Consider the following 20,939-nt stretch of genomic DNA (forward strand, 5'->3'; position numbering starts at 1 on the left):
AAAGATTTCCTTACTTTTGAGTAAACTGTCCTGGTTACAGGCCTCCTGCTTAGGAGGAGGGTGTCTAACTCTGTCTGAACAACCCTTACTCTTTAGGATCTGGCACTCACTAGCTAGGCAGTCAATTGGAAGAAATCTGGCATGGGGTGAAGCACCGCACCTTGAAGAAAATCTGGAAGGATCGAAAGCCTCCAAGGCAGTGCCACTGACAGGGTTTTTAGGGTTGCAAACCACGTCCTCCTTGGCCACCAAGGTGCAATCAGAAGAAGATGGCCCAACGATTGGCTGAGCTTCTGGAGGACCATGGGATTAAAGCCGGGGGGGGGGGGGGGGAGGCATGTGCCAGCCTGAACTGCCAGATCTGCGACAAGGCATCTAGGCCATCTGACTCACTCTCGAGAGACATCGAGAAGAACCTCCTTACTTTTCTGTTCTTGCCTCGGCAAAAAGGTCTATTTCTTGCTTCCCGAACCGTTGGACCAAGGCCAGAAAGACCTTCGGGTTCAGCTCCCAATCCCCATCTGATCGGCTGGCGACTGATGAGAAGGTCTGCCTCCTGGTTGCTTGTCCCATTTACATGAACCGCTGCTAGGGAAAGAACCTTCCCTTCAGCCCAACCCATGAACTCCTTGAATAGATCCAGAAGATGTCTGGATCTGGTTCCACCCTGATGGCTCAGGTAAGCCACCGTGGTGGCATTGACAGAGCTGACCTGAACTTTCAGCCTTCGTCCCTGGAGTTGGATGAAGACTGGGAAATCGCCTCATCCCAAGGACCTTGGGTTTTGGCATCCCCCAAGTGAGCACACCACCCCCAGGAGCTTGCATCTGTGACCACGTTTAGGGGGTCCCACTGGGCCCAGGGCCTGCCTTCCTGCAGACTGCTGAGGGTTACCCACCATTCTGAGGATTTTACCTGTGGAGTAAAGACTAACCTTTTGCCCAGGGATATTTTCTTCATGTCCCAGCAGGACAGAAGGAAGAACTGCAGGTCCTTTGAGTGCAATTATGCCCACACTATGGCAGAGATGGCTGCCGACATCAGACCCTGCACCCTCAAAACATTTCTTGGGGAGCGTGAAGGCGACTATTCGGTCCCTCACTGACAGAACCATCTTCTGCACCATATCCCTCGGTAGAAATAGTTTTTGAGCTCGTGTCCACCACATATCCTAAAAAGGTTTTGACCTGCTCCGGCTCCAGAGAGCATTTCTCTATGCTTACTATCCAGCCCAGAGACTCCAGGGTGGTAATCACCCTCCCCATATCTGCCTTCACCTGGACAGCAGAGGGACCAAAGATTAGAAGATAGTCTATATAGGGAATCAGGGATATTCCCTGAAGGTGCAGGAGTGCCCACTGCTTCGGCTAGTCCAAAAGAAAGAGCCCTGAACTCCCAGTGTACTGTTTCTTCCCCAATTACTATTGCAAACCTTAAGTATGTCTGATGTTCCGGATAAATTGGGACATGCAAATAGGTATCCTTGAGGTCCAGCATAGTCATAAAGGCCTTTCTCAGGAGATGTTTGCATACGGAGTAAATACTCTCCATGGAAAATCTTTTGTACTCCAAGAATTTGTTCAGGTTTCTGATGTTTATAATTAGGCGGTATTTTCCTGAAGGTTTGCGAACAACAAATACGTAGGAGTAAAATCCCTGGTATTGTTGCCTTTTGGGTACGGGTACTACCACCAATTGTTCTTCCAAGAGAGCTTCCCTCTTCAAGGCATCCCGAGGAAGGCAGGTTAGGGTGATCATTTGTGGGGGGCCTTGACGAGAGCTACAGATGATAGCCCATTCGTATTAGTTGACAGATGTAGGCACGGTCTTAGATTTTCTCCCACTGGGAGGCAAAATGTGACAGGCAGACCCCTACTCTGATCTTGGCGTCACTTGGTTTCTTTAGTGCTGGAACCTGGGGAGGAAAACAGCAAATTGCTCATCTGCCTTCCCTCCCATTGCCCCATTTCTTAATCGGTTCCTTTTTGGGCCTCTGCTGGTTCTGCCCTGAGGGGCCACAAAAAAATCTCTAATATTTTTCTGTCTTGGGTTTAACTGGGAATTTCTTCCCCTTCTCAGAAGACCTAGACAACACATTGTCCAACCCTGGGCCAAAACAGCAGAGAGCCTTCAAAGGGGAGACCACATAGTTTACCTTTTGAGGTTAAGTCACCTTCCCATTATTTAACCCAGATATTCCTTCTGGACTAAATAATGAGTGCAGCTGTTTTAGCTGAGGCTTTAATGGCTTTGACCGCAACATCTGCCAGGTAGGCTACTGCCTTCCCTATCACTGAGAGGGAATCTAGCACTTCATCTTACTTGGCCCCCTACGACAGGTGTTTGGTCAGTCTATCCATCCAAAAGTCTGTATTTCTGGCAACGCAGGTTGCTGCCAGAGCTGGGACCATGGCAGATGTGTTAGCCTCCCATGCCTTCCTTAGGAGGTATTCAGATTTTCGGTCCATCAAATCTTTAATGCTCCCTGAATCCTCGAAGGAGAGATCAGACCTCTTGGTAACTTGCGACATTGCAACATCCAACCTCAGAAGCTTAAAGAATCTATCTTCCTCCTCCTCTTTAAAGGGGAACCTTCTTTTCCAAGTCTTAGATCTGACATTCTCCTTTCAGGATCCTTCCATTCTTGTAGGATTAAATCCTTCAGGGATTGGTGGAAGGGGAGCACTCTAGCATAGGCCATAACTAGGCCCCTATACATTTTGTCCTGCGCTGAGGTCTCCATGGGGGTTTCCGGGATTTCTTTGGTGGCTTAAACTGCCTGAAGGAGGCCCTCCAAGTCCTCCAGCTGAAAGAGGTGCCTGACAAATTTAATCTCCTCACCTGCCTCACTACCCAGATCTAGGTCCACCTCCCCCCCGAGCTGTGGTCTGATTTAGGCTGACTGTTCAGCTCTCCCTTACTCTCCTCCTCATCCCTGGCTTGGGCTGGAGGAAGCATCTGGGAAGACGGTAAGAATAAACTGGGGCCCCCTCTGGAATTAAGGCTTTCCAGTGAAGGCAGCCCTTCCCTAGGGGTTAGCTTCTCTAGGCCTAGGCCCTGCGACTGTGCCACCAAGGTTCAAAAAGACTGGATGGCGGCTACCATCTCCGCTTGCATAGATGCTAGGAAATCTTTCAGCAAGCCTGAAGCCTCTTTCCATGCCAGTTTGTTAATGCATCTATAGAAAAATGGTTTAGGATGGGACCTAGCTAGTTTTTCCCCACAATAACCACATTTCCTAGAGGAGCTAGAGCCTGCGGTTACAGAAGGTGGTCTATCAGGGGCCTCCTGGGTCAAACTGGGGGGGGGGGATTGGGGTATCCACCTGGTCTGACCAGACTGACCCGACATAGTTCACCAGGGCCCCCTCTCCCCTCCTAACACTCCCCCTCAAGAAAGGCACTCACTGAGCCGACTTTGGCTTGCCCAGTGTCACCGGTGCTGCCATCTCTTCCTTCTCTTCCATGAGGTGGTTTGGCCCGGTCTCCGCTGCACATGCCAGGTGTGCTGTCCAGGAATATCAACTGACTGTTTGAGCCACCCCGGCATCCTCCAGCATCTTTCTCAGCCCTCTTGTGGGCCGTGCCGTTTTCCTGGCCTTGCCCACTTCCGGTCACATGACCGGAAGATCCTGCTGATGCCAGAACGAGGCTTTGAGTGCACGCCCTCCTTCTTCCTGCAATCCACTGAAGGCTGGAACCATGTGGGGGAAGATAGAGACAGCAGCTGGGCAGCATTTCCAACACACTACAGCGACGGTCACATTCCCTGAGACCAGAGCACTGGTACCAACTGGGGGTGACCTGTGAAAAGGAACGAGCCTGCAGGTTAGTTTGGCCCTCCCTGATCTCCCTATGCCTGCCTCACAGGGGTACCATCCGAACCTCCCTGGTCTTCTGGTCATAAAAACAACAAACGTTTTGTTGTAGAGATAAAAACAATCAATGCTGGAGGGGAAGGGAGGGGACTTATAACAGCTGTAAATTGATTGTTTTTCCTGTAAGGAGGAGCCCCTCATCTCTCAAGTGTGCTGTCTTGGAAGGTGATAGGAGAAAATGTTGATATGCCAGTATCATGTTACAATGTATTGTCTGTTTGCCTTTAATAATTTTGCCCTACCTTATTCCATAGCTAATGGATGCTTAATGTACTGCATTCTGCTGGAGCTAGACAAATATGATTTTTTTGACCTATAGGATGTTGATCGGTTATGATCTGCACATAATTTTGTATTCAAACCTTTTACACTCTGCAGAATGCCATATAGATTGCCAAGCTACCAAGCTACTTAGACTGTAAGCTAAAAAAAAATATCACCGACACACCAAGGATCTCCAATGTGGGTCCAAAAAGACTTAAAATGAAGGTTTACATAGTTACAGCAAGGCAACGTTTCGGAGTCTTGCAGGACCCATTCATCAGGCATGTGACAAATTGTGAACAAACTAAAGACCTATTTAAAGAACCATCCACCAATCAATGTGGATCATTAAGCATCTTTGTAAGCTAAAACCATCTAACAACAGAATCAGTTCTAAAGATCACACTTTCAGTGCTTAAACTGCAAAAGCAAAACAGCCGAGTCACATTTATATTTTTTTTTTTTATTCAGTGGACTTACCTCTTTGGTTGGGTTAGCTGGACGTGCAAATATTGTCTTCCAATACGACCACACAAACATGATAAAAAACAGGTGGAAGAACACCAGGTATATAGCTAAAAAAAAAAAAGGAATTTAATTAAAAGGCAACACATTAAAGTTGTATGTTTTCTGTAAAGAATCAAACTTGAAAAAAAGCCATTTTATATGAGCCATTTAGGCCTGACACACATCTGTGTTTGTGTGTTTGTGTGCACGTCGCAGGTAGAGCAGCCCATTCATTTCCATAGGCTGTCCTATCTGCAAGAAACATAAGAAAGATGTCCCCAACCATTTTTTTGAAATAGTGCAGCACCATGTGAACTTGCATGAAAGCACATTGCGGTTGCCAGTGGGAGTGCCTTTAATTCTATAGTGCAGCACGGTTTTCTGCTTGTTGAGGAACTGCCCAATGTTTTTGAATATTCCTGACACACAGAGATGTGAACCTAGCTTTAAAGACATTTTAGGAAACCCTGGAGGGAACGGAGGTGAAATGTTCTTGGAAAAGAATTCTGCTAAACCCAACTGATTTCTCATTGAATATTCTTACTGAACAATAGCGGTTTCTCTCCTGAAATGATTGACTATTATACAAGCTGCATTCAGGTACATTGACAGTGCTAAAGCTACAGAAAAGGTAAATCTTAATCACTGTGAAACATTACCTAACAGGAAACATTACTTTTTAAGTAATGGGCAAACATGACTTATCCCAAAGAAATACTAAATGAAGAAACGGGTTTAGAGTTTGCAAAATAAAGGATAACTGTACTATTATTGCACGTCATCTCTTTTAATATATCGAGACATAGCAAGCGACTTTGCAGATGTAAACTTTTTTCCCTGTGCTTTCATGAGCTGTCATCACAGGCCCAGGCCAGTGTAAACATTGCTCTCTTTACTTTCAGCTTTTACTTATCTGCACTGTTACTGCAGACAATGAGTGTGAACAGACACATCTGCTCTGCATGCCACTAAATCAATGTTTTCAGTGCAAGGAGCCATACCTTATAATTTCTATACTGCAGTACACTCGTTGCAATCATCGGAGATCACAAACTGCTAGATGCTAGCATGCACAAGATTATCTACAGTGTAGAGCGCATAGGCTTCAAGACCAGAACAGAACAGTGAAAACAATAGGGATGCCTGCATGGTTTCCAAAGGATTTTCATTTTCATGTGATAGTCTGTTTTTGTGATGATCAACACTTTTAGACTCTAATTTCTTAGACCGTTTAGACTCCACATTCTGTTTAGTATAGCATAGCTGGTTTCCTGGCTGATACAGAGCATGCTCCTAGATATCAAAGCACTACATTGTGGGAATTAAAATGAACCTGTACTTCATCCACAGTGGAAGGAGCCATTCCAAAGCCACCTTGTAACTCCTAATTTCCACAGACCAGTTGGGTGCTGAAACCCAGGAGCCCGCCTATATGCTAACATGTTTCCCCTATAGTTGGGCTTGATCACAGAAGTCTTAGTATAAGAGAGACTTTAGGCATGCTTTACTTCTCCCAGTGCTCTGATATGCCACCCTGATCTGTCCGCAGACTGCCTGAGAAATACCCAGTACACATGGCTATGGACGTACTTCCCCTGCCTTGCTACAGACAAGCATCAGTACTTGAGTTGCCGATATTTCAGGCCCTCCACACAGTCACATGAAGGTGGGAGCATAGCCAGAGTTAAATTTTGACTTGCTCTGCAAATCTATGTACTGTGTTGGTGAGCCATCTGTAATATGGACCTCTGGCTTTGCACTGTATGGATAAAATAATCACATTAATATCAGATCTAAGAAATAAGTTATTCCAGCTAATGCTGCAAATGACCAGACCTTTTTTAAAAGTGATTATTAAAGGATAAGTTCACCTTTACGAGCATGTTACACCCATATTTATGGTGTAACATGCTCCTATGCACCTGCCCTCCCTTTTGACAGCAGGCAAGTGATCCTCCCCCCGCACCAGCTGGCAACTTTTTGAAAACAGCGCGACTGTGCTGGGCTCTGCCCACACAGCCACATCATTCATTCACAGAGATCTGTGAAGGAAAAAAAATACAAGTACTGTCTTCCCAATTCGGCCGAGATACTTGTAGTTTGAATAGGCTGCAAGCGCACTACTCAGCAGGCCTGTAGTTCATTCATTCTTCCCTTAGCTTTGTAACAAAATGTTCGTATGGGAATATGGGCACAAAGCTAGAAGAAGATTGTGTAGGAACCTGACATTGCACCAGTGATCTGATGATCAACGATGCAATGCTCTGCAGACTCCAGAAAAAATAAATTATATATATATAAAATGCAAATTTTTTTACCTGCAAAAATATGTGCATTTATTTATTTTTGAAAGGTGAACTTAGCTTTTAAAAATGCATGTGGTCTATTATGGAAGAGTTACAGTGCACCTTTACAGTGCAATGATGTTACTGCAACTATTATTCAATGGAGGAGTGAGGGGTCCAACTCCTCGACTTCATTTCATTTTACAGCCTGTTTGTAGACCACATTAGATTGTAAAATATCCATTTTAAATGTTATCTGCTGAATAATTGTACCCAAGGGAGTCCCTACTTCATAGATATTATTTAATGAGTACTATGCAAATTAAAAGACAAAATAAATAAAAAACAATCTTGGAATAAATTAGATACAGCTTAAGGGAAATAAGATGGACTTACCCTTTTCAGTGTCTGACTTTATTGTAACTAAGGAGAAAGAAAAAAAAAACACAATTAGAATTGTCTTACTATCCAACATGAGGGAAACCATAAAAAATAATCCAACAGCTGTAATAGTGAATGGATAACAAACTGCCAGCTCATAGCTTTTGTGTTACAATAAGAATTCCCTTCCCACCATGCACAGCTGGGATCCTGAATAACCAACCAGTAAGGCCTTGGCAGTGCCCAGGGGAACAGTAGGTGGCATAGCAAATGCCAATTCTGAAAACCTCAGTTGATATTTGCAAAACTCATATAAGCTGAGCTACAGTGACACAAAAAAAGTATGATCAGCAACGTCCAGGTATTTACAATCCAAAGCTTGATTAGCCTTTTCTCATAAGTTCACTTAAATATTCAAACATACACTTAGCAAAGAATAGAGACAAGCACAGAGCCACCTGTCATGCAGGTGAATGTACACAAGCATACATGTGCATGGCACTGGGAGAACTTTCATGCCTACAGTTGTGGCCAAAATTATTCAACCCCCACTGAAATTGAGTGTTTTGGCCAGTTTGACATTGCTTTTGATCATTCAGTCATCTTGCTTACATTTACATTAAAGAGGCACTTGTAGGTCAGACAAATATAACATAACAGTTATAATGAAATAACCACAAATGTCTTTTCTGTGCTCACAGCATTATCAGTTTTATTCAACCCCCAAGTGACATTCAATCTTAGTACTTAGTACAGCATCCTTTTACAGTTATAACAGCTTTTAAACGTGAAGCATAGCTTGACACAAGTGTCTTGCAGCGATCTACGGGTATCTTCGCCCATTCTTCATGGGCAAAGGCCTCCAGTTCAGTCACATTCTTAGGCTTGCGCACTGCAACTGCTTTCTTTAAGTCCCACCAGAGGTTCTCAATCGGATTTAAGTCTGGTGACTGCGATGGCCACTCCAAAATGTTCCAGCCTTTCCTCTGCAACCATGCTCTAGTGGACTTGGAGGTATGCTTGGGATCATTGTCCTGTTGAAAGGTCCAACGTCTCCCAAGCCTCAGGTGTGTGACGGACTGCATCACGTTTCCATCCAATATCTCCTGGTACTGAAGAGAATTCATGGTACCTTGCACACGCTGAAGCTTCCCTGTACCTGCAGAAGCAAAACAGCCCCAAAGCATGATTGACCCTCCACCATGCTTCACAGTAGGCAAGGTGTTCTTTTCATCATAGGCCTTGTTCTTCCTCCTCCAAACATAGCGTTGATCCATGGGCCCAAACAGTTCTAATTTTGTTTCATCAGTCCACAGAACACTATCCCACAACTTTTGTGGTTTGTCCACATGGCTTTTGGCATACTGCAGTCGACTCTTCTTATTCTTTGGAGACAGCAAGGGGGTACGCCTGGGAGTTCTGGCACGGAGGCCTTCATTACGCAGTGTGCGTCTTATTGTCTGGGCTGAAACTTCTGTACCCACATCTGACAAATCTTTTCTCAGTTCCTCAGCAGTCACACGGGGACTTCTCTCCACTCTACGCTTCAGGTAGCGCACAGCAGTCGAAGTCAGCATCTTCTTTCTGCCACGACCAGGTAGCGTTTCAACAGTGCCCTTTGCCTTGAATTTGCGAATGATGCTTCCTAAGGTGTCTCTTGGTATGTTTAACATCTTTGCAATCTTCTTATAGCCATTGCCCTTCCTGTGAAGAGAAATCACCTCTTCTCTTGTCTTCCTGGACCATTCTCTTGCCTTCACCATGTTTGTAACCACACCAGTAAATGTCTAGAAGGAGCTGAGTATCACAGTCATTTTAAAGCTGCCTAATTGGTGCTTATTATGCTTGATTGCTGCTCGGTGACATCCACAGGTGTTTTCAATACCTGATGGAAAGCACCTGTATGAACCTCTGTTCTTCAGAGTGGTAGTCTTTAAGGGGTTGAATAATTGTGGCAATGAAGAAACCACATAAGAACCATTTACTACTGTATTACATAAACAATTGATGTCATTTTAGTTGCATTTGGGTAGTTACAACGTCCTTGTAGGATTTGATTCTGAATACAATTCCAAATGTACACTATAGTCCCTAAACCCCTTTACAGCATTGGGGGTTGAATAATTTTGGCCACAACTGTATGCCCATCCTAGTCAACGTGCAGAAAATTACACCTTCACAGTCCACATTTTCTAGTCGATTTATATTATTGTGCTGCTACACCACAGCCTCAGAGATCTGCAGTGGCTTTTAGAAAGTCTAGTCATTTCACGAGCCATAGCACCTTCTTGGAGGGTGGGGTAATGGTGGGGTTTTGGTAATCACTGGTTTTGTAGGAAGTGCTAGGTTGTGTAAAACTTCAATGTAACATTATAGCGAACCTTCAAAGCTGAATAATGTACTTGATAGATAATGATCACCTGAGCTTAGGACACACCAATCAATAGTGCACACTGAGCCTGGGTTCACATAAATGCGGTGCGGTATATTGCATGTGATTCACACAGCAACTGCACTGTATTCCTGTGCAAATCACATGCGATTTGTGTGCGGTGCGATTGGAGCCATACATTTTGTGTGGCTCTAATCGCACCGCAACAAAAAAAGGTGCAGGACCCTTTTTTGGGTCCGCACTAGAATTGGATCACATGGGTATTCACACCTATGCAATCCGATTCCGCACATCGCACTGCATTTTGCAGACTGCTTTCAGAGTGTTAACATACACACCTACAGCGTTTTCGCACTGAAAACGCTGCAAATTCCGCACCGCATCAGTGTGAACCAGGGCTCAATATTAAACAAAACCTGGGCTGCTGCTCCTATAAGGGTACAACCTTAACAACATAATACACAAAATAAAAGGAGCGCTGCCTCAATGTATGTTACATGGCATGAAAAGCATGCTTAAATAATGAACACACAACAATAAATTGTGAAAAAGTCCTTAATCAGGAGGACTACAAGCTCCAGCATGACTTCCTACATTTGAATCACTGGGAACGACGAGCAACATTTAATCAGGACGACTACAAGCTCCAGCATGACTTCCTACATTTGAATCACTGGGAACGACGAGCAACATTTAATCAGGACGACTACAAGCTCCAGCATGACTTCCTACATTTGAATCACTGGGAACGACAAGCAACATTTAATCAGGAGGACTACAAGCTCCAATATGATTTCCTACATTTGAATCACTGGGAACGACGAGCAACATTTAATCAGGAGGACTACAAGCTCCAACATGACTTCCTACATTTGAATCACTGGGAACGACGAGCAACATTTAATCAGGAGGACTACAAGCTCCAGCATGACTTCTTAATCTGAATCACTGGGAATGACGAGCAACATTTAATCAGGAGGACTACAAGCTCCAGCATGACTTCCTACATCTGAATCACTGGGAACGACAAGCAACATTTAATCGGGAGGACTACAAGCTCCAGCATGACTTCTTAATCTGAATCACTGGGAATGACGAGCAACATTTAATCAGGAGGACTACAAGCTCCAGCCCAACATAAAGAGTCCCTTAAAGTTGGTGAGTGAGGGGGCACACAGGTGGGGAGCACAGAGCACTTATCACCTCCTGGATGTGAAAGGGATTTTTGCTCACTTGATTTCACATTTAGGATTTATTTCACAATTTATTGTTGTGTGTTCATTATTTAAGCATGCTTTTCATGTTATATAACATACATTGAGGCAGCGCTCCTGCTATTTTGTGTATTATGAATAATGTATTTGTCACAGAGGATGATGCTATGGGAAATCCCCATGTACACCAGACGCAGCCAGGTTCCCACCCCCTACATACACAAAGCAGACAGTAGCAAGGTTTACTTCTAACTGCTGCATTTGCTGCTCAGCAGGATTAAGTCAGGCCATTCAGATTAAACATTATTCATAGATTCATACACAATGGTTTTTACAGAGTACAGTACTACAGTAAATATATGTCTCTACTGTTCAAGTGAAATATGTCATTACAGCTGAATAAAATACCATTACTACTACATAGATTGGTCATTTTCAACTTAACCTCTTTTAGCGCAAAGGTCCTTTATGTACAGCCTTGGAAGGAAATGGTTATACCAGACCATGGCAATATCATTCTTCAGGGCCAGCGACGAGCTTTCCATCAAACTTGATCCGAGCGGCTATACAGCTGCCCATTCACTTTTACAGTACATGGAATGCCCACCACCAATTACCATTCCCAGGTTCTCCCATCCCACCATGGAGTCCAAGAACATAGTTAGCGGTTGGGTCAGCTGTGCACAGAGAAGATGGAGGAACATCTGTTCCTCTATCTCCCCTGTGACGAATAAAGCCGCAAGTGGAAAAGATTTTGTCACTTCCAGTTTTGGTGTGCGCTTCCCTGACCGGTACCAGTGCCTTGGAGGGATCAGGGGTATAACAGACCCCTGATCTCTCAATAAAGAGTACCTGCCACTGGCCAAAGCTATCACATAGGATTTTGTTCATCTCTTGCAATAGCACTAAAGTTAAAAGGATAAGTTCACCTTTCATAACATGTTACACCCAATTCAGGGTTTAACATGTAACGTTACAAAAGCACCGGCCCCCAAATCTCCTGCTTTTGACTGTGTTTTATGAATGAGAGCACTACAAGTCCCAACAGCCTTAGCGGCTGTCTGCCTGTAGTTCTGAGTCTTCCTGTCAGGACATCTACTTGCCTGTACATCCTGTTCGATCAAGCAGATAAACTGACAGATCTCCAGGAGACCTGCAAGGCACCAGCAATCTGCTGATCGCTGGTACAGTAGTTTACAGGCTCCAGCAACAAAAAATAAATGCACTTTTTTTTTCTTGCAAAAAAAAAAAAAAAAAGGGGAATCTAGAATTTTTTGTATAAAAGGTGAACTTATCCTTTGAATGAAAAAAATTTGAAAAAAATAAATTTAAATAAAAAAAAAAAATTAAATAAAAACTTAAAGCACCCCTGTCCCCCCATGCTCCAGTGCAATTGCAAACACGAACGTAGGTCTTGCATGCACATGTAAACAGTGATTGCACAACACGTGAGGTATCGCAAATGTCAGAGCAATGATTCTAGCAGCAGAGCTCATGTTCAACTCTCAACTCTACAGGCTTTTAAAGCATCGCCTATGGAAAATCTTAGGTACTGTATTTTGCCGCCATTTCATAAGTGTGTGCAGTTTTAAATCTTGACATGTTTGGTATCTATTTACTTGATACCACCTCATCTTTTATAGTGTACAAAATAATTGGGTGCTATACTGCGTTTGTGTGCACAAAAATTAATTGAAATTAAAGTGTATTTTTTTCCTGAAAATGTGCATTTTATAAAATGGCTGTGCAAATATAACAAAAAATGCTGATTTTATCATGCATGTGAAAAATATTAAAACTGCCCTGGGCCACAAGTGGTTACAGATCGTAACTGTAAGGTTGACCCGATACCAAAGCATTGCCATTTAGTAGAGCCTTTCACCACCACTACATAAAAATGCTAGAGGGGTGAGAAATAAGAAAAAAATACATAAAAGTTTTATCATCTTACACTATGGTTACCAGCATCCTAAACAAAGGTGATGAGATCCTGGGAGAGCGGAGAGGTCCAAGTCTCCTAAAAAGACACTCCAGCACTGTTCAGAATAACTTTTTTTGAGTTTTGGAATGTTTGACTTTCACAGGATCCTGTAAGAATGCACAGCAAGGAGGCCAGAAGCCATGATGAGAAGTAATTAACTTTTTTTAAAAAAAACTTCTTATGTCTTTTTACCCTAGGGCGAGCTTTACTAAATAGCGGTACCTCACATTTTGATACAAGTTCTTCTCGAAGCCATGTTTATGATTATAGGTCACTGGTCTCTCATTATCATTTAATTACAAGTTCTTAAAGCTGGATTGCTTAGGTCATGGGAAGTTTCTCTATGCCCTACATAAAGCAACACAACCTGTCATTTCCATAAGTGACAACATATTTCTGTGGGTTTGAGTATACGCTGTAGAAACAAAGTCATCTTCTCTGAATGATTTGCCCACTACTAAGTTTCTACCAATATGATACAGTAACAGCAGTTAGCTATGAAGCTCTCCAACATTTTGTAACTTCCTGAGCAGTTATAAATCACGAGCTTGTAGTGGGAAGACATGTTTTGCAATGCATGCAGCTAATGAAATCTAAATCCATTATAATTCCTTTTAAAGTGGACATTCACCCTCATTGTTAAATTCCCTCCTCTCTACCCCTCCTTTAAATGCACAGCGCACTTTTTTTTTATCTGTATTTACCTCTTTTTTTGTCAATGAAGGTCTGTCTCGCCCCATAATGCACCTCATTCACCTAGGCAAATGAGATGCATTATGTCTGCTATGGCTCCTGGGATATGCACGACACATATCTCAGGAGGCATAGTGATCCACTATCAAAGGGAGAGGGGGGCAGGCCTAGCAGCGTGTCATCACGAGGCCCAGCAGCTTAACCCACAAGAGCCAATGGGCCTGGGAATGACTTCACATAAAAAGATGGCGGCGCGGGACCGAGCAGGGGCAGAATTCTGGGAGGAGTCTGCAGGACACCTAAAGATGGGCAAGTATCTAAAATGGTTACAATGGTCAAGTTAAGCAGGGGTTTAAAAGAAAAAAAAAAATGGGAGGGGGGAGGCTGGAGATCCACTTTAAGATGCTCATGTTAAAGCGGACATTTAGTTAAAACAAAACAACAAAAAAGAGCACAAAGGATCGTACTTAAAATGAATAAAGAGCGTCCCTGGTGGCTGCTGTGCTACGATAAAATCTGAAGTTCTCGGTCCCCTGGATACCCCCACAGCAGTGATCTTCCATTGCTGTGGCGATTAATAAGAGTGGCTGCAGCTGTCACAGTCAGTCAAGGGGCAACTATGCTCATCCTTTAGGCCACCCAAACCCACTCCATACATAGAAGCCATGAAAAGCGCTCTATGAATGGAGGACAGTTAGATGAATGAAAGGTCTGCCTCCTCCTTACAGTGCTTTTTATTATGGGAACAGAAAGTACAGCTTCTGTAAATGGAGAACAGGGGTGGAAAGGGTGGGCATAGTATTCAATTGACATCATCGCCACCAGGTCCTATTAGGTACCAGTATGAATGCAAAATAGGTCAAAGGCTTGGTTTAACTTTGCATGCGGAATGAATTGCTAGGATATGAACAGCTGTGTGTATTTTATCATACAGAAATATCTAAAAAGGCAAATCACAAATACACAAGCTGCCTACAACTAGAGAGATCCAAAATATACGACAGGGTAGCAGGCAACTCATATCCCTATCATATTGACTTTATTGGCACACAGTGGAAAACATGGAATCCATAATATGGATATAATACTTAGAGAAGATAGATAAGATACGATATGAATGATAGTTTTATTTCCATATCTAAACTACATGCGTCCTTAGTAGGGACAATGTTGCCACTGGACATCTATAATGCTGCTCTTACATTAGAACGCATGCAGCTGTATGTATGGGATGAGGTTCCTCTCTCTCTCTGAAGTCTCACTGATTCACTTTCACATGTAATCATTTAGACTGAATGATGATTTTAGTTATGTACCGCCGCTATTCATTGTGGGTTATGTTATAGAAGTTTGTATTTTAGTCTTTTTTTGATGTAAGCTTTGACAAAGGCTGTGCCCGAAACGCATCAGCTTTTATGGGATTCCATATTTTCCACTGTGTGCCAATAAAGTCAATATGATAAGGATATGAGTTTCCGGCTACCCTGTCGTATACTTTGCATCTAATTATCAGCCTGAGCACCAGCACCCCACTCACATCTTTATGATGAGCAGTAGAGCTTGGGTGAGTTGTTGTCCACAACTAGAGATATTTTTTCTGTTTTTGTACAATCAGAAGAAATAATCAAGGTCGTTACACTGCCAATATTACTTGCATGTCCTATTGTATGTGATTTCAAGTTCAAGATTCTAGAGAATCCGGTTTCCTTTTTTTATTAATTATTTTATTCCCATACCTTCATAATTTGGTTCCCATTTCCCCATGTGGTATTGCTATTTTCGGTTAAGAACTCCAACTACAAAGTGTATGCTCTTACAGAAAGGGCGTTTCTTGTTCTTGTCATATTTTTGCTATACCATTGTATGTACTTGTCACTGGAACATTTTATGCATTTTATTATCAGAATCCTCTACCTTGTTATATCTGTTACTTTGTATAGCACCACAGGAGATTACAGTGCTAGAGAAATCAATAATAATAATTATAACGCTCTGAGAAGGAAAATGCGCTTCCTGGCCAAACGCTTTCTGCATGATAGCGGCATCAATCTTCACCAGATCATTAGTGTATACAGACGACATCCAGCATCTTCCTGACTTCCTGTCTCAGCAGATCTGACAGTTCTTTCTACTTGACTCCTGGCTGAGACACCTGTCACCCATCCCAACACATCACGTTTCACATCAGTGCCCTTCTCCTTCACGTTCGACACCCTCAGAGGAAGAATGAGATCAGCAATCAAGAGGAACATATATGAATTTGACAACAATATCACCATTCAGTATATTATCATTAACAACCAATACCTGCTAATACCACTAATCTGACTCACTGAGCCCTAACAGGACATGAAGAGAGCCATTGATCCAAAAGAGAAGCTATACTGCATTTCAGGGCAAAATGTACATGACAGCAGGTTAGGGGAAGGTTGTTCCCACAAATGTGTGTACATAATGTGTATATGTCAGTAGGAAGTAGTGTATAGATTTCCTATACAACTTATTTATGCTGTTTCACCTTTTCTTTCTTGCATATGTGCTCCTAGAAAGCTGCTATTTAGGTAATCAAGCCCTGGAACATGACAGGCCTGAGAATTTCATCCTGGGGGAATTGCACATGGCGTCCCTGTGTACTTCAAGAGGGCTCCAACGGATAAATGGAGCTGCAGGGGAGTGCAACAAAGGTAAGTATCAGAGGGTGGAGATAGGTTTCAAGAGACTCTGTCACTTTGCCCTAGATGGGAGAAGTGTCACATATCCTTGAAAAACCAAGGCAGAAATTGGGGTTACCGCATTGTTTTCATAAAGGTAAACCTTAACACTGAATCAAAATACTTCGATATAACGTCGTACACAATATTTCTGGTACACATTAATTGGCAGCATAAAACATAGCAGTATGACAAGTGCAATACTGCTCACACAGGGTGGTTATTAAAAAATCCAAGCGGAGTAATGTAATAAGTATTAACAAACAAGTTTTATTTGATCACATGGATCATACTGAGGTTAGACAAAGACATGGTAAACAAATCTTTATAAAATCACTAAATTAAAAACATTCGGTGTCTCCAGATCTAATAGTATTCGGCAATCAGGAATCCACATAGAGCAATGAAGTTCCTAACTACTAGATCAGAGGATTTCCATATTTTCCATATAATATCTGCATGAGGGGAACATTCTTCAAAAAATGTTTTGGTGACCACCACAGTGAATAGAATGACCTCCTGAAAATGGAAAACCAGAAAAAAAGGGATCATAGTAGAGGGAACAAAAAAATAGGGTATATGCACTGACCATGCGCACATGGCAACTTTGAGTATGGAAAATATGGGAATCCACTGATCTAGTAGTTAGGAACTTCATTGCCTTATGTGGATTTTATAAAGATTTGTTTACCATGTCTCTGTCTAACCTCAGTATGATCCATGTGATCAAATAAAACTTGTTTGTTAATACTTATTACATTACTCCGCTTGGATTTTCTAATAACCACCCTGTGTGAGCAGTATTGCACTTGTCATACTGCTATGTTTTATGTTAAGCATTTGGGTTTATAAATCCACACTAATCATTAGTGAGACAGAGATGTTTATATGACACATATTTACGTGTCATGTTAGGTGGCTACCCCCTCCCTTTTTTCCAATTAATTGGCAGCAACCTTGGGGGTTCCATCTGATAAGGTGGATGTCTCCCTATTCCTGAGCCACATCCGGCAAGGATGGGGGGAAGGCCAAATTCTGCTAGAAACTGTTTATTCTTCAATACAACCTTGTGATAGAAGAGCGATTTCAATTAAAGAGTAACTTACAGTGAAGAACGATCCCTATTAAAGAATAACTAGCAGTGGAGAGCAATCTCAATTTTGCCATTAAAGAAAAACTTACTGTGCAAAACAATCCCCATTCGAGAATTAAAGCGAAGAGGAATATTAACTAAAGAATAACATATTTCTTTTGAGATCTGTGGGTTTGGAAGTCCAGAAGACATATCCACCAGTTCAGCTTCCAAATTCCTTTCCTGAACAGTAGAGGGTGCTGGCGGAAGATAGGTCAGGGATTTTACACTGGGTTGCATGGGCAGCCCATCTTTTAGGATGCGCTGGGAGTAGGTGTCTGTGCAAGTAAGGACGTTGGAGGAACACTAGAAGATGAAGGATGCAGACTCAAAGCCTCTTAGATCCCAACAGGGAAGGAATGTAATGTTACTTTCTAACGAAAGCATCTGCACTTTTCTCTAGTTAGTTCTCGTTACTAAAGTGATTGTAAAACCTTACATATACCTATTGAAGTGACTAGCCTCAGGTGACACACAGAGATGAAACAAAACATCCTACATAAGTTGTACCTGTTTACCTTCAGTATTCTTTTCTCTAAATTCGTTTAAAGTGCTGAATTTATAAAGTGTTAAAAAAAAAAAAAAAAAAGGGGTGGAAAGCTGAAATTACACACTACAGAGCTCAGTGAGGAGAGCTCTGCAAGCATATTGGAGGTAAAGACACACACCCCCTTCACACAGCTCACAGGCTGTCAATCTGCTGGAGGTCTCTTCCAGATGACTATTTTTCTCTTGGTGTCAGGAAAACTTGTCAGAAGTGATTAATGCAGAAGAATGAAGCAGCAGTCAGAAATGATGCTTAGTGATGTTAATTTGGACAAGTACACACTATAGAGGGATATGCTTTGTTCATACTTCATGTCTGAGGCTTACAACCACTTTAAAGAAAGTCAGCTGTCAGATAACACATCTGATATAGTCCTAATAGTCCCAATCAGGGGGCTGTATGTTTTGAGTAGACAAGAACAGCAATTAAGACAGATTTTAATAGTCTGATCTATGTTCGCACAGACGTGTCAGCTGAAAGCAGTCTGGTTGACCTCACAGATATTAAATCATTGGCCAAACCAGCAAAAAGGGTCATATTGGGCAACTATCATCTCACACGTATGAGAAGTATTACTCTGAACTAATTGAAGCGTGCCTTTTCATGTTCTCTAAACTTCACTAGAACAGCTGGCCAGCTCTGTTTCCACTGATTGGTCCCCCTGAGTGGGAGGGTATCAACGTAACGTTACTTTATCATACTTATGAATAAGTGACACAGAGCGAAGTTCTATCAATGTTCTGCCAAAACATTATTTATTAACTCCATGGTGTGCAGGATTGCAAAGTGTAATATTTTGCTCAAATCAAAAAATTCACTTCATACAGAAAAAAAAAAACATCTTCTAAGACAGGGTTTCTCAACCAGGGTTCCTCCAGACGTTACTAGGCGTTCTTTGAGCAATGAGCAATGTCTGCCTCTCAGATAAATTCCCATTGATATCAATGATCTTTTTAGCTATGTATAAGGGGGTAATTCGTCCCAATGGCCACAAGGGTAAAGAGCATTCTTCCCACTGAGCATCTCACTAATGTATCATGAGTTGTAGATATAGTCATTTTTAGCTGGGGTTCCCTGAGACAGGAAAGGTATTTAAGGGCTTCTTCTGTGTTGAAAAGGTTGAGAACGGCTATTCTATTACATTCAAGGCATCATTAGCAGCAAGTTACACACAATGCAATTAAAGTAAAACTGTACTCACAAAACACATTTATCAGCTTTTACCACATCCTTGGATACTAAGCAAGTCAAACATAACCACCGCTTATCTCTGCCTTTTCTTTCCCTGTGCTCTGACAGCTGTCATCACGCTTCCAAACCAAAATCAACACTGCTTTATGTTACAGCTGACGTGCTTATGAAGACATATACCTGTATAATTCAACAATTTTGATGCCCAGAGCCATAGAGGAGGATTTCTCTAATGGGCTGCACTCATGTAATCACTGAGATCACAAACCGTAAACTATGATAATGTAGACACTGAATCAAACCCTGTATGTAGAGCAGGATCTCTTTCTGGTTCTGAGCTCTTTTTATGCAGCTACAACACAGACCTCCTTAGGCCTTAAGACCTGATGACAGCTCTCAAGGCAGGGACAAAAAGAAGGAAGAGGCAAAAGGTTACATTTCAAGGTTGTTAGCATCTCTAACTAAATTAAGCTATTGTGTTTTAAACAAATACATGAACTCAGCAAAAAAAAAAAAATGATCTAGATGGAGGATATGTTTAAGCCTTTGTCAGTCAAGATGTTCAAGAATGATAATTAAGAAGAATTCAGCTTCGAAAGGACATGACCTGATGGCCCCTGCATTTTAGGACTACTGTGTTACTGCTGCCAAGCCTGTGCAGCAGCTGTAAAGAAAAAATGGCTAAGAGTTCTTGCATTTAAATATACAAACAGCAGTATTCCTATAAGTGCAGAACACTGCTGGCCATTGCCAGTGTAATTGTAAGTAAATTAAGAACCTAAGCCTATGTCATTTACAAATATAGAAGGATAACCCATATTAGAAATAAAGTATATGCCTAAAATAAAATACATCTGCACCTTTTTTTTAAGCTGCAAAGGTGAAACATTATATTTGAAACCTGCAACTTGTATTTTAGGTTTAGAGTTTTTTTGATCACTAATTAAATGAGCAGCCACAGTGTTTATCCTCCAATAAAGCCTCTATTCCACCCTCTTCCAGCCATCCTTGGCTTCCCTTCAAACACTGCAGAGCCACAAAGCTGATCCCACATGCGCCCCGCCACACATGCCCTGTTATCATGACACCCCAGTGTCTGACTCTCAGAACCTGCTCCAAGCAAAAAGTCTCCACTCCTACCAAGTGATCTTTCCCAGTCTCCAGTGACAACATATGCTCCCTGCATTTCCAGACTGAAAGAGCCTGAGGTTTGAACACAATTTCATTTTGTAATTGTTAGAAAATCCTCTGTAATTATATACTTTTTTATATACAGCCCACAGGAATTGGGTACACTGGTTAACCACCTCATGACCAGAGTGATGCTGACCAGAAGTAAGTGACATATTTCCTACTTGTTTCTCTAGTTGGGCAGTTTAGCATTCCATCACTCTCTGTCCCTTGACAGTACCCTTGGCCATAGAAGTATGTGCTTTTGAGGGTAAACATGCATCCGTACAGGCAGATGTATATTGAACATTAACCACTTCCCGACTGACCGTTGTATATAAACGGCTGGACGGTGACACTGCAGGGTCGGGTGGCCGTTTATAAACGGCCTCCCCGCACCCTGCTTGTGCGCGCTTCCCTGGGAGCGTGCAGCACCGCGATCTGGTGCCCACTGTGTCCTCCGGACACAGTGAAACACCGATCGTCGGACGGACTTCTGTACAAGGTCCCGATCATGTGATCACTGATTGGCCAATCAGTGATCACATGCAAAGTACTTCTGACATCATTGCTTACTACATGTGAAATCTGTGA

At 42.4% G+C, this 20,939-nt stretch overlaps 1 protein-coding gene and 1 pseudogene across 3 annotated transcripts in view; both read right to left on the reverse strand.

The window, feature by feature from the left end:
* ZDHHC20 (zDHHC palmitoyltransferase 20) overlaps positions 1 to 20,939 on the reverse strand; it is a 96,243-nt gene that overhangs the window by 41,673 nt on the left and 33,631 nt on the right. For all 3 annotated transcript variants that reach the window (XM_089685796.1, XM_089685795.1, XM_089685794.1), the window contains exons 2-3: positions 7,330 to 7,356; positions 4,622 to 4,716 (exon numbers count right to left, since the gene is read on the reverse strand). In XM_089685796.1, coding sequence (XP_089541922.1) covers positions 4,622 to 4,716; positions 7,330 to 7,356 — 122 coding nt within the window. The remainder of the gene's footprint in view (positions 1 to 4,621; positions 4,717 to 7,329; positions 7,357 to 20,939) is intronic.
* On the reverse strand, positions 1,890 to 3,466 carry LOC149455834 (lamina-associated polypeptide 2-like; annotated as a pseudogene).

Source organism: Staurois parvus, unplaced genomic scaffold (assembly GCF_062004578.1).
Source record: "Staurois parvus isolate SC_StPar_1 unplaced genomic scaffold, SC_StPar_1.0 ptg000387l, whole genome shotgun sequence".
In the NCBI taxonomy this organism is placed as follows: domain Eukaryota; kingdom Metazoa; phylum Chordata; class Amphibia; order Anura; family Ranidae; genus Staurois; species Staurois parvus.